The sequence below is a fragment of the Bos indicus x Bos taurus genome, chromosome 18 (assembly GCF_003369695.1).
Source record: "Bos indicus x Bos taurus breed Angus x Brahman F1 hybrid chromosome 18, Bos_hybrid_MaternalHap_v2.0, whole genome shotgun sequence".
NCBI classification, from domain to species: domain Eukaryota; kingdom Metazoa; phylum Chordata; class Mammalia; order Artiodactyla; family Bovidae; genus Bos; species Bos indicus x Bos taurus.
In genome coordinates, this window is record NC_040093.1 from 18,997,867 (window position 1) to 19,013,069 (window position 15,203).

Sequence of the window (15,203 nt, forward strand, 5' to 3'; positions counted from 1 at the left end):
CATGGTAGCAGACTACTGAGCAACTCATAAAATGTACCTGGCTGTGACTAGCTGGGTATCTGATTTGTTGTTTAGTTGTTAAGTCGTGTCTGACCAGGGTTTGAACCCATGTCTCCTGCCTGGAAGGCAGATTCTTTACCACTGAGCCACCTGGGAAGCCTGGGAATCTGATACTGGCTTTTGTTTGAGCCTACAGAATTGTGATTGGCAACTAGGTAAGTAAAATAATTATAGGTGTAAGAATTGAAAAGGAAGTGGTAAGACTATTGTAATTTCTAAATGATAGCATTGTATACACAGAAAATCCATATCAACTAATAACAAATACAGTAAATTGAATAAGATGCCACACGTTGCTTGCAGACAAAAGATTTTATTAACTACCACTGTGAATATGCCTGTGTGTTCTCTTTCTGCTCCTGGATGAAATCTTGGGGGCTCCTATGTGGCACTAGTGGTAAAGAATCTGCCTACCAATGCAGGAGACTCAGGAGACACCGGTTCAATCCCTGGGTCAGGGAAGATCCCCTAGAGTAGGAAGTGGCAACCCACTCCACTATTCTTGCCTGGAAAATTCCATGGACAGAGGAGCCTGGAGGGCTACAATCCATGGGGTCACAAAGAGTCAGGCACAACTGAGTACGGATGAAATCTCAGTTGAATTACCGAGATTTCTGAGGTTGAATAACTTCTTCAGTCACTGTAAGATAATAAATCTGAGATCACTCTCAGTAAGTATAATCATTTTTGCTAATTAAAATATTCCCTGGAAGAAGTCACTACTTCATACTTCTTCTAAATCAAAAAGTTTCCACCTTCTGCAACTTGGAAAGAATAAAAAAAATAGTTTCTTCTCTGATATACCAGTCTGTTATTTGACTCCTTTACTTTATCCCTCTCTATAGGTGGTCTCTGGCTCACCTGGAATTGAACCAGGAGAAGAGAAAAATAAGGAGCAAGAAAAATCTCACTTGATTGGTATTGCAATAATCTAACTAAAGTTATATCTTGCCTGGTGGCATTCAAAGATAACTTTTAAAAATCTCTTTGTTTTCCAGTAGTTTAATGAGAAATTTCAAACATACAGCCAACTTGAGGGAGTTTTACACTGAACATATGCTCACCACCTATATCCTATCCTTCACATTTTATTACACTAGCTTTGTCGTATATCTGTCCATTTCTCTATGCACCCATTAATCCATCTAATTATTATATGCACTTCACAGTGAACTGTAGACATCAGTACAGTATCTCCTAAATACAAGCATATTACTGAGTTCAATCTTTGCCTGTTTCAATGTACATACAGGAAAAATGCAGAAATTTTTGAGCGTACTTTCTTGGTTTTGACCAATGTGTATATGTAATCCAAACTCTCATAAAGATACAGAAGTTTACTGTCTCCTTAAGAATTGCCTTCATGTCTCAGATGTCATCAAAACTCACACCCAGCCATCCAGAGGCAAATATCGTTCTTTTTTAGAGGGGGACACCTGGTTAATTTTGCCTCTTTAGAGTTTAATCTAAGTGAAATCACACAAAATATACTTGTTTGTGTAAGTGTTCTTCCAATGAGCTTGTTTTTGAGATTTTATATATATATATATATATGTGTGCTATGCTAATTCACTTCAGTCGTGTCCGACTCTGTGTGACCCCATAGACGGCAGCCCACCAGGCTCCCCCGTCCCTGGGATTCTCCAGGCAAGAACACTGGAGTGGGTTGCCATTTCCTTCTCCAATGCATGAAAGTGAAAAGAGAAAGTGAAGTCGCTCAGTCGTGTCCGACTCTTAGTGACCCCATGGACTGCAGCCCACCAGGCTCCTCCGTCCATGGGATTTTCCAGGCAAGAGTACTGGAGTAGGGTGCCATTGCCTTCTCCGATATATATATATATATATATATAAATAAAATACTGTTGAAGCTATCAGAAATGCATTCCTTTTTATCACTGGGTACTGTTTTATTGTATTACTAATCTATGGGCTTCCCTGGTGGCTCAGGTAAAGAATCCACCTGCAATGCAGGAGACTTGGGTTTGATCCCTGGTTGGGAAGATCTCCCGGAGGAGGGCATGGCAACCAACTCCAGTATTCTTGCCTGGAGAATCCCATGGACAGACGAGACTGGCGAGCTATATAGTCCATGGGGTTGCAAAGAGTAAGCACAGCACAGAACACTAAGCATAGCACAGAACACATCAGTTCTCATAAAGATGTATATTGGGTTGTTTTGGCTAAAAACTTCAGTAGCATTCCTTTACAAATCTGTGATTATGGTTTTCATTCATGTGGGCTAAGTTGCTTCAGTGTGTCCAACTCTTTTGCGACCCCATGGACCCCTGGCTACATCCCACTAGGCTCCTCTGTCCATGAGATTCTCCAGGCAAGAATACTGGAGTGAGTTGCCATGCTCTCCTCTGGGGGATCTTCCAGACCCAGGGATCGAACCCACATCTCTTACATCTTCTGCATTGGCAGGGAGAGTCTTTACCACTTAAAGACACCTGGGAAGCCCCTGGTTTTCAACCTCTTGGGTAAAGAGCCAGGAGTGGCATTGTTGAGTCATAAAATGATGTATATTTAGTTTTATAAGAAACTTTCCAGATCTTCCTCCATTTTACAGCCGCACCAACAATATCTGAGAGTACCTGTTCTACAAAAACCCAATTTGAGGAGTTATTATCCTTTTTAATTTTAACCATTCTGGTGAGTGTGCAGTGGCATTTTAGTGGTTTTAATTTGCATCTCCCTGCTAATTAATGATGTTGCATTCTCTTTCATAAGATTTTTGGCTGTTTGCATATTTTTATAAAATATACAAATCTTTTGACCATTTTTAATTGGATTTTTAAGAATTATTGAGTTGTAGAATTCTTTATGTATCCTCTTTACCAGTCCTTTGTCATGTATCAATATATGTTTTGTGAATATCTTCTCCTAGTCTGTTCCTTGCCTATATTCCTAAAGATGTCTTTTGGTGACAAGTTTTTAATTTTGATGAACTCTTTATCACTTTTAACCTTTAATGTTTTTTGTCTTCTGTGATCTAAGAAACATTTGCCTGTCCCTAAATCACAAAACTCTTATGTTTGCCAATAATCAGTCTTTGGTTTTGGCATTTATATTTAAGTGTATGACCAAACTTGTTTTCGTTGTTTTTTTTTTTACTTTGACAGATAAGGTAAATAATCAAATATCTCTGCAGAAAGATAGTTTTCCTTCTAATCTATATGCCTTTTATTTCTGTTTTTGTTTTATTACAATGGCTAAGACCTCTAATATAATTGCTGAAATGTAAGTGATGACAGTGGGCATTGTTGCCTTGCTCCCAATCTTAGGAGGAAATTATTCAATATTTTACCATTAAGCATGATGTCAAGAGTGTATATGTTTTGGTGGGGGTGGTCTGATGAAACAGTTTGAAGAAGCTGTTTTCTATACCTAGATTCCTAGTTTGGTGGGGGAAAAAAGTACTAATACAGTGGATATTAAACCTTGCGGGATGCTTTTTAAAAAAATCTATTTATTTGGCTGCTCTAGCTGTTATTTGGTGCACTCAGGATCTCTGATCTTCATTGCACCATGTGGGATCTTCAGCTTCAGCATGTGAACTCTTAGTTGCAGCATGTGGGTTCTAGTTCCCTGACCAAAGATTAAACCCGGGCCCCCTGCACTGGGGGTGTGGAATCGTAGCCACTGGACCACCAGGGAGGTCCCTCTTTCATAATTTCAATGTCATTTTTTTTGAAAACCTTATCAAGCTGTTAAGATTGATTGATTTGGTACTCTGCCAGATCCATCTTGCTAATTATAGTTGCTGAGTCCAATTGCTTTTTTTTATTGCCCTCTGTTCACTTAGAAAGGGATTGGAATAAATAGCCTTTACTTCCCAATTTATCTCTAAAGATGCACTATTACAATAATGGTTTGAAAACTAACAGTTAATTCCTATGTAAATTTCTATTTTCCATCTGTAAAAAAAAATTAATAAAAACGATTAACTACTATTTAAATTCTGTTTCCTCAACTATAAAATGGAAATAAGTGTCTACACTTCATAAACTTGATGTGAATTTTGACATATTATAGAAGACTCAATTACTGGTAACCTATGATTTCTGAGAGGAAAAGGGCAGAGAGGACTAGGAAAGGCTCAATGGAAGAGTGATAGCTGATCTCAGGCTTTGGTGAATATATTTTGATAGCTGGTAACTGAGAATTATAACAGGTGAACATTCCAAGCACAGGAAAAGGCATGAGAAACACTGCTAACGTGGAAAACGGCAAAACAAGTCCTGGGAATATTAAGCAATCTATGTTCAGTTGACATATAAAGTATATGCTATAAGTTAGTGATAGATTAAACTTGAAAAGTAGGAAGTGAACAAAATATGAAAGACCTTGAATAATACAGTAAGAAGTTCAGACTGTTCAGGAACTGAAGAATGATAGACATTTATTCTTTGTGCAACAATGAGATAACCAAAATTTTCATTCAGGTTTTTCTGGGAGATATAAATAGGGACTGCGTGTTTATCCAAAGACCACATTCTGCATCACTCCATGATCTCAAAACATTTGCTCTTTGGGAATCTCCTTACTGGATTATGTATCAGACTGGCATTTCCTAATTCACTCAGCAACCCAGGCAACCATTTAACTGTTTCCACTAAATGAAGTTAGGGAGAATAAAAACTGGTTCTTGTTGGGACTTCCTTGGTGGTCCAGAGGTGAAGAATCTGCCTCACAATGCAGGGGATGTAGGTTTGATCCCTGGTCAGGGAACTAAGATCCAATTGCATGACATAGAGCAACCAAAGCCATGACATAGAGCAACCAAAGCCACGTGCTGCTGTGTGCATGATGCAATAAAGATCCGATGTGCTGCCACTAAGACCTGATGCAGCCAGATACATGTTTTTTTAGTGATTCTGGTTACATGTGAAACAGATGGATGTCTGCAAAGGGTAGATGACAGCCCTACTTTTTGGCTGTCAGTACAACCACTGGTCAAACATCCTAACCCGCTCTCTGCTCTACTTCTGTGCTTATATTTCATTTTGCCCTTGGAAATGCCAGATGTGTCACGAACCCTGCAAATGTGTTAAACCCCAACTCTAAAGGTTCTGCCTTCATTTTTTGCCTTAATTTAACCATGCTTTTTCTAAGGATTTCTCTTTCTCTCTAGCCCTCTAGAGTTGACGTTGCATACTTCCCATGCTTCACATCCATGGAGCCCAGAGAAAGGGTGGGTGCTATTTTTTATTGCCTATCTACACATTTGTATCCCTCATTTTTTTTTATTTAATTGTAGGCTACTTTACAATACTGTAGTGGGTTTTGCCATACATAGACATAAATCAGCCATGGGTGTACATGTGTTCCCCATCCTGAACACCCCTCCCACCTCCCTCCCCATCCCATCCCTCTGGGTCATCCCAGTGCACCAGCCCTGAGCACCCTGTCTCATGCATTGAACCTGGACTGGTGGTCTGTTTCACATATGATAATATACGTGTTTCAATGCTATTCTCAGATCATCCCACCCTTGCCTTCTCCCACAGAGTCCAATAGACTGTTCTATACATCTGTGTCTCTTTTACTGTCTCGCGTATAGGATTATCATTACCATCTTTCCGAATTCCATATATATGCGTAAGTATACTGTATTGGTGTTTTTCTTTCTGACTTACTTCACTCTGTATAATAGGCTCCAGTTTCATCCACCTCATTAGAACTGATTCAAATGTATTCTTTTTAATGGCTATTTTCATATATTAATAAAAGTCTTTCAGTGTGAGAGCTGTGTCATATGCTTATATCCCTTCCTGTACTTCAAACTACTGTAACCTGTTGAAAACTCATTTTGGGAATATAGTTTTGAAAAAATATTATGGATCTAAGCTTTTAAAAAAAAAGAAGAAACTTGCATTTCAGCTAGACTTGCTCTAACTCATGCTGGTAGTTTTAAGGACATATGTATCTAAGATCATTTTCATAGAAACTACTGTTTCAACCAGGTTTACTGATTTCCAGGTTGTGGGTTATAGTATGCCTCTCCAAAAGATACGGTTCTATTTTTTTAATTAAAAAAATTTATTTTTGGCTGCACTGGGTCATTGTTGATGCACACAGGCTTTTCTCTAGTTGTAGCAACTTTTCTCTAGTTTTCTAGTTTTCTCTGGTTTCTCTTGTTGTGGTGCAAGGGGCTTGTTTTGTTGAGGAGCACAGGCTCAGTAGTTGTGGCACATGGGCTTAGTTGCCCTGCAGAGTGTGGGACCTTCCTGGGCCAGGGAAAGAACCTGTCTCCTCTGTGCTGGCAGATGGATTCCCAACCACTGGACCACCAGGGAAGCCCCCCAAAAGATATGTTTAAGTCCTAATCCCAGTAGTTATGAATGAGACTTTATTTGGAAACAGGAACAGGGTTTTAGCAGACATCATCAAGCTAAGCTGAGATCACACTGGATGAGGGTGGGCTCTACATCTAGTAACTCCTGTCAAAAAGAGAAGTTTTGGAGACAGAGGAGACAAAGGGAATAGGATCATGTGAAGAGACTGGAGTGATGCAACTACAAATCAAGGAATGCCTGGAACTACAAAAGCTGTATGAGGTCGGAAAGGATTCTTCCCTAGAACCTTCAGAGCAAGCAGGGTGCTGATCACACCTGTGGGTTTTGGACTTTCTAGCCTCCATAACTGTGAGTGAAGAGCAAAATACCAGACTTGGTGGCTTATCAAAATACTTGGTGACCTAAGTTTTGTGGTGTTTTGCTATGGCTGATCTAGGAAATAAACACACTCCTCAGTCACTGAAAATTTCAACAGCAGTTTTTGAATTTTCTCTCTAGTTCCATTATGGTTACCTGCATGGAAAACTTACCCAGGTGGCTGGTCCACCTCTTCTGTCATATACTTTTGCAATGGTAGAGAACAATGAAAGAGCATATATCGTGTATTATAAACAAGTTGAAAGGGGAAAGTATATCTTTTTCATTTACGCAGTCAGATTTGAAAGCTTAAATTCTACCAAACTTACTACAGTAGGACTCCAACTAGGCCAAGCAGGAATTCTACAAGGAATGCAGTGTGTGGACTTTTGTTGTTCACTTTTATTACACAACACATCTACACTTCTTGAAATATAGAAAAAGAGAAGGGAAAAAACCCCAAACCATCCATAATCCCAGCTCTTCAGGATTATCACTCTGACATTTGCTAACCATTCTCCTTCATATTTTATTCTGAATTTGTACAAAAAGTGTTATTTGTTTAGAAATGGTTACTTTACACCTTGTTTTGTTCGCTTCCCTATCACACTGTAGACAATGATGTATTTTTATTGCATGTAAAAACACCCGAAGGGCAGTGGAGAAAGTGACCTGAAGGTAATGAAATGTGCCATGTGCTTTCCCATCCCACTCTTCATGCTTTTGGCACTCTCCAGAGTTAGAGAACAGATAAGATTCCTACTTGAAAGTACTTCAGGTAAAAGGACTTTCAAAAGCCTTCCAACTTACACTTAACACTGCGAGAAGGCCAGGCCTGAATGGTTATCCATAATTGATGGGTGAGGAAATAATTCCTAGAGTAGAAAGAGCCAGATCTAGGCCATGATACAGTTTGGGCCATCTCCCAGTCCTTTAGGCATTCGATCATAAGGGATTTAAAAAATAATAGAAATGATTGTTTCTCTCGAATTGACTTTGCTAATAGTTTTTAAATACCTGGTTGTGTCAGTTTCTCGCTGTAGTTCTTTATTAATAATCTCAGGCTATATTATTCAGCAAAATACAAAACTAGAATTTTATCTTCTTAATGAACTGAAATGTTTATCCTTCTCTGGTGACTTTATCTCTAGTAATGTTTGCCTTAAAGACTATTTTGTGTGGAATTTAAATACAACAGCTTTCTTTTGGATGGTGGTTTTGTGGTTTGGTCGCTAAGTCGTGTCCCACTCTTGCGAGCCCATGGACTGTAGCCTGAGGCTTTTCTGTCCATGGGATTCTCCAGGCAAGAATACTGGAGTGGGTTGCCATTTCCCATGTGGCTAATATATCTTTTTCTGTGTTTTTCACTTTTGTGTCCCAATCTTTTTAGAGATTTCCCTTGCAAATAGCCTATAGCTGCTTTTAAAAAAGAATACTATTTCATGATCCTTAATTTTAACTGAAAAGTTGAGCCTTTTACATTTACTGGATTAATGTTTCTTAGATTTATTTCCACTATTCATTATGTGGTTTCTACTTACCTTCCATTTTGGTTTTGTTGTTTCCTCTTCACATTCCTGCCTTTCTTTGGGTTGGGTTGTGTGTGTGTGTGTGTTTTCCTTACTCCATTATCTTCCTCTAGTTTTTCCTCTCCCCCTGCCAACCCTGCTTCCCTTTCTTAGTAGCTACCCTGGTTGTTTTCAGCACGTACACTTAAACGTCAGTACATCGAGCATCTTCCTGAAATATAAGGATCTTACAGTGCTTCAACCCAATAACTCAGTCACAAAAGTTTGTCTCTCAAAATCTGAGTTCTTTTAACTCCACAAAGTAGACTATATCATGGTTTTTATAGACACTGCTGCTGCTGCTGCTAAGTCGCTTCAGTCGTGTCTGACTCTGTGCGACCCCATAGACTGCAGCCCACTAGGCTCCCCCGTCCCTGGGATTCTCCAGGCAGGAACACTGGAGTGGGATGCCATTTCCTTCTCCAATGCATGAAAGTGAAAAGTCAAAGTGAAGTCGCTCAGTCCTGTCCGACTCCTAGTGACCCCATGGACAGCAGCCTACCAGGCTCCTCTGTCCATGGGATTTTCCAGGCAAGAGTACTGGAGTGGGGTGCCATCGCCTTCTCCGTCTTATCAGTCTACATTATGCTAAACCAATCTGGTTTATGATCCCCCATAATCCACTAAAAAGGTTTTGGAACAGGTTTACAGTGGCCTGTATACTGCCAAGTTTTAAGGACACTGGCTCATTTAATTTTGTGGTAAAATCAACAGAATGATCATCTCTACCTACTTGGCTTCTAGGACACCACACTCTAGATAGGCTTGTAGTACCTCATTAGCAAAGGAGATCAGCTGATTTTCTTTCCTCTGACTTAGCAGAGTACCAAGGCTCAAATCTAGCTTTCTTGCTTCCTCTAAATACATATAGTTTACCTCAAGGATCTTATCCTATCACCTGTCATTAATACTGTTTGAAGGCTTCTGGTGCAAAACTTAGGAGTTGCTTTGATTCCCACTTATTGTCAAACAAGATTTACACATCTAACATACCTCAAATGCTTGATTCTGTTCCCTCCTAAACTGCTTCTCCATGGCCCCTAACATCTTCATCAGCTAGCCTTACACATTAAAAGTTGGCACAGTATTTATGTCTTCCTGTTATCATGCACCTCGTAACTCATTTCCAAATAAAAACCAGAACTATCCATTTCCACCCATCTCACATGTTAACATGTCTCAAACTTTTATCACCTTGCTTTAGTGATTACTCAAGCCTCTAAAATGGCCACTCTGCCTCTCTACTCCTGCTCCCATTTCAACCCACTCTTCACAAAGCATCAAATGGTCTTATCAAAATATCAACTACACTGCCATACTTAAGTCTTCTTTGGCATTCTCATGGCACTTAAGAACAAATCATCTTTGACACAATGGCCTATGACTCTCACATCATATGCTCCATACCTGTATCTTCAACCACATCCTACACCACCTCCCCGACCCCACCCAGCACACACAAAAGCACTAGTAAGACCTTAAAAGGACAGCAGTAGGTTGTTTTGATATTCATTATATATCTAATGACCAGCGTGTAAGAGGTAGTAAGCAAATATTTGCCAGTCTGCAAAAGCCATGTCTCCCATCTATTACACTGAAATAATCACAAGAAGCTATAAAATAGACAACACACCAAGTTTGTCACTTGCCTCTCATTTTTTCTAGATATAAAGTGGGGAAATAATGTGCATTCTCTCTACTACCCAGGGGAGCTGTTCTGAAGATAAAATGGTTGACTGTAAGTTCATAGTGTCGTCTGCGGCAACCCCAGCATCACCTGGGAACTGGATGGAAATACAAATTCTAAGCCCCCATCAACCCAGATTTCCTGAATCAGGAACTCTGGAAATAGGACCCAGCAATAAGCCCTCATTAAGCCCAGTAAGAGATTCTAGTGTACACTGAAGTTTAAAATTTTACATGAAAACACTGTAAAAAATAGAGCTAAACACCAGGTTATGTTACTACTGCCTTGTATTACAAAATCATGTTTGCAGTTCACCAATGGTACACAGTACAATTACAAAGTGGGGTTTTTCATAAAATAGCTTGTGTTGGCCCAGTATTTTAAAACAGAACACCTTAAACATAAACTACCTATGCAGTATCTAAGCAAGAAAAGCATACATAGTATTGCTTAAACAGATATACTAAGGAATACCTCGAACAGAAGATGAAAAGTTACAACTGAAAATTAGAATACTTTATTTTGTTGGGTTTTGGGAAGAGATGTTTTATGGTGCCTCACATGGTTTGGGTATAACGGAACTTATTAATATGTATGTGGGCAATGTGGGATTAACCGTAATTTATCTTATACATCTTGACTAACAATGATTCAGGTTCCCAACAAACTGCTTTATTAGGATGGAGTAAGACAGACGTTCAGGTCATCTGCCTCCTGACATGTTAAATAAAATGACAACTGTGATTTTCAGATTCGACTTCCCTCTTTGGATCAACACTGCCAAGCTGGGTGGGAGTGGGGGAGACCCTAAGCCACAGTCACCAGATACACTAATGTATTCTCTGAGTTTTGTCTTAGCATCTCAGGCTTTATTTACTGACTCCAAAGCTGCAAGAAGAGCCGTGTTAAGACCTAAATGAAGCATGAGAGATTAAGAAAATGCCTTATGACTAAAATCTTTATGGGGAGTATTCTTCCTACTGTGATTGATTAGTAGAGACACTTTTGTTTTCTTTGACTGCACCCAATCCCCAACCAGGGATTGAACCCACATCCTTGACAGCGCTAAGTGCAGCGTCCTAATCACTGGGCCACTACTGAATCCCCTGGAGGCAGTTTTTAAACAGTGTACAAACAACTGGTTAATTCCTTAGTAAATTTAGTACGTAACAACACAGAAATACTGTGGATTTTCTTTCTTTTTTGCCATGCAGCATGCAAGATCTTAGTTCCCCGGACCAGGGATTGAATCCCAGACCAGGGATAGAACCTGTGCCCCCTGCATTGGGAGCATGGAGTATTCCCTGCACTGCGAGGGGAGTCCCTAAGAGCTTTCTAAAAAGCAGTTTTAAGTCAACCTCAAATGCTGTATTGCTGATGTTCACCATTCAAGAAAATCTTAAAACATTATTTATATCGTTACATTGTGATGAGGGAATAAAAAGTACCTTCAGGAAGGACTGGTTTACACAATAGAATCCTGCCCAGAGTGTGAACCCCTTTTTCCATACCCATCCCATCCTCTCCACCTTTGTAAAAGAAAACAGTAACTTGATGGGGAGAATCCCTTCACAATGTCTACCAAATCATCATGTTGTATGCTTCAAATATCTTAAAATTTTGTCAGTTATACCTCAGAAGAGCTGGAAAAAAACAAAAACAAAAAAGGTGTGTTTGTCAGAGTAGGGGAAGAATGAAATAACCTGCAGATTAAGACTGAGATCCAAGTGTTGACATTTAATTCAAACTATGGATGTTCTGGGATGCTGAGTGGTTTTCTTTTTAAAAATGATATAATGAATAACTTTCTTGTTAACGCATATGCTGTTCTCACAGAAATGTACAAGACAGTAAAATGGTCATTCCAAAGTCAGTTTATCTGAAAATGACAAATTATATGAAGTCTATGTTAATCTTTAACTAAATGTTCTTAAAACTTCCTAAGCTCAAATGATATGTCACAAAATAGTGTCAAAAACATGAAGATATAAATAAATTAAAACATTTGGATTATACTGTCAGTTTTAATTTTAATAAAATAGATAATTTCCTACTACATAGAGAGCAAGTCCATCCACTCATTGATAAAATTTTAGAAATATTTCCTATAAAAAGTTTAGTAGTTGATTGGGAATGAATCCGTTAGAACATGATGTCTATAGGTACAGTGTTCCCATCCTCACCCCCATTCTTACTAATTTTGAGAAAATTTAAAAATACAGAAAAATACAAAAAATAAGACAAGATATCCATATACCACAATCCAGAATTAACCAGTATCTCAATATATTTTCTGCAGTCTTTTTTTAAAGAGAAATTGATGTTTATATATAAAACTGAAGTCTCCCTCTAACAGCCCCCTCCCCCACACGCATTCCCTTCCCTTCTCCACTCTTCACAGGCAACCATTATCAAGAGTTTGGTCTGTATACTTCCAACCCATTTCAAAAACACTTAAAAAACATACATACATATATGTATCCATTACCAATATATAGCACTGAAATTCTGTGAGGAAGTTTTAATTCAAATTTACAAAAATGTCATCGTATTATGTCATTCTGCAACTTTCTTTCCCCCTCAACATGACTTTTGAGATCTTTCTAATACATATAGATCTCATTTATTACACTTTACAGATATACAGTATTCCATCGTTAAGTATTTTCCATTTTGTTCCTGATGGGAATTTGTTCCCAATTAATGAGTACTACAAATCATGCCACAGTAAATAGTCTGGTACATACTTTCCTGAGCATACAAACTCAAGAGTAGAATTGCTAGATATTTTTCAATTTGCCATAAGGAATGTTTCCCATTCCCAAGGTCATAACCATTTTACTATATAGCTTTCTCATACTTCTGCTTTTAACCCAATCCCTTTATCTTTGTGTATAGTTCATGTTCTATCCCCCCACCCCACCCCCAACCTTGGAGAACAAATTACCTCCAAAGCACTTTTAAAAATAGTCCCATTAGCTTCTCAGCTCCTGATGCCTTTTCTATATTATAAATTCTAATAAATGCATAGGTTTTTGCAGAATCTCTTCTGTTCTGCTAAATCAATACCATAGAAGTCTCTTTCTAATGCTTATAGCTTTGTTTTTATTACACTGGTGAAGATCTCCAGATTCATGCAGATGGCAATCATAAAAATGTCCTCCACTCCCAATTTTAGTGGAAATGCATCTTAAGTTTTCAGTATTACCTTTGCAGTATGGTTTTTATTGGATACAGGACTTCAATCATACAAATGTCTTTCTCTTCAAGATGAATTCTCTGGTGTCCTTTAAGTTTTTAGCTTTTGCTTCCCTCATTTGTGATGCCTTCCTTATTTCTGATGTGTTGTAAGGTGTAAATTCCTGATGAACACCTTTCATGATATCCACAGGGTTTTAATGGGTATGAATTTTCTGGTGTCTAATGTGGTGTGACTTCTGGCTGAAAGCTTTCCCACATTCACTACACTGATAAGGCTTCTTACCTGTGTGTATTCTCAAATGTAGAGCAAGGGTTGAGAACTGCGAGAAAGCTTTCCCACACTCATTACAACCATAGGGTTTCTCACCTGTATGGCTTCTCACATGTACAGTAAGAGATGAACTTTGAGAGAAGGCTTTTCCACATACATTGCATTCATACGGCTTATCACCTGAATGAATTCTCACATGTACAATAAGTGATGTTCGCTGAGAGAAGGCTTTTCCACATTCATTACATTCATAAGGTTTCTCTCCAGTGTGAATATTTTGATGTTTTATGAGGTACTTCTTCTGACCAAAAGCTGTTCCACATTCATTACACTTGAAGGGTTTCTCTCCAATATGAATTTTCTCATGCTCAGTAAGGTTTGACTTGCCACTGAAGGTTTTACCACACTCCTTACATATAAAGGGCTTCTCTCCTGTGTGAGTTCTCTGGTGTCTGATGAGGTTTGACTTCTGAATGAAAGCTTTCCCACAGTCCTTACACTCAAAAGGTTTTTCTCCAGTGTGAATTTTCTGATGGGTAAGAAGATTTTCCTTCTGGCTGAAGGATTTTCCACATTCGTTACATTCAAAAAGCTTCTCTCCAGTATGGGTGTTCTGATGTTTAATGACATACTGCTTTTGGCTGAATGCTTTTCCACATTCATTACATTCAAAAGGTTTCTCTCTATTATGAAAATGCTCATGCTCAGTAAGAGTTGATTTGTGGCTGAAGATTTTCCCACATACCTTACAGGCAAAGGGGTTTTCCCCACTACAAATTCTCTGCTGACTGAGGTGTGACATCTGAATGGAAGCTTTCCCACATTCACAAGGTTTCTTTCTTGTATGAATTTTTTGATAAATGAAAATTTACTTTTAGCTGAAGGTATTTCCACATTTCTTACATGTGCTGGGCTTCTCTGTGTATGGCCTTTCGAATACAGAGTAAGAGATAAGGTTCAAGAGAAAACTTTATCATAATCAGTACATTCAGAGCTCTCTAACTCTAAATTTTCTAAAATATTCAGTGAAGATTTATAACCTTCACTGACTTCTCTCCAGTATGAATTTTCTTCTGCTCAATGAGATGTTATCTAGGTAAAGGCTTTTCAATATTCTTTAGAAGCACAGGATTTCTCTCCAGCCTGACTTCAACATTGAATGAGGTGCAACATACAAATGAAAGTTTTCCCACATTCAGTAAATTCATAGGTGTTCTCTCCAGTATGAATGCTCTGATATCATGTGGGATTCAAATTTTTAATGAAGGCATTTCCACACTGATTTTATACCCTTTTACAAAAAGGGTTATTATTACTACAAGGAGTAAGCTGTGGCAGATTTCCACACAATCTAAATTGATGATTCTTTCCTACACAACTAACTCTAAATTGTGTTTCAAACTCTAGGTTGAAAAAGTTGTTCCCTTAAAAGATAGTCTGATATCAGAGGAAGCACTTTTCCAATTTTCTTAGTCACTGCTTTTTTTCTGTCTGTACTTTATTGAAGCTGGATGCAACTTGTCTCCCAAGTCTTGTCAATCTATCCGTTCATCATCTTCTCAAGCTTCTTCTAAATAAAATGGAGTACAAAGAATCATCATTTAAAGCAGTCAATGTATATATAACATGCTTAGAACTGTGGCTGGCACATGGTAAGCAACCATAAATGTTAGCTTTATGTTATCATTATTTATGAATTTTCCCATTATTAGTAATGAAATTTCAGACTGTGCTTTGGGGGATGAACTAGCTCAAAGTAC

At 38.4% G+C, this 15,203-nt stretch overlaps 1 protein-coding gene across 3 annotated transcripts in view; it reads right to left on the reverse strand.

The window, feature by feature from the left end:
• Window positions 1-10,240: 10,240 nt before the first annotated feature.
• ZNF146 (zinc finger protein 146) overlaps window positions 10,241-15,203 on the reverse strand; it is a 69,896-nt gene continuing 64,933 nt past the window's right edge. For all 3 annotated transcript variants that reach the window (XM_027514352.1, XM_027514351.1, XM_027514353.1), the window contains one exon: window positions 10,241-15,013. In XM_027514352.1, the coding sequence (XP_027370153.1) occupies window positions 13,367-14,245 (879 nt within the window). In that variant the 5' untranslated portion in view covers window positions 14,246-15,013 and the 3' untranslated portion in view covers window positions 10,241-13,366. The remainder of the gene's footprint in view (window positions 15,014-15,203) is intronic.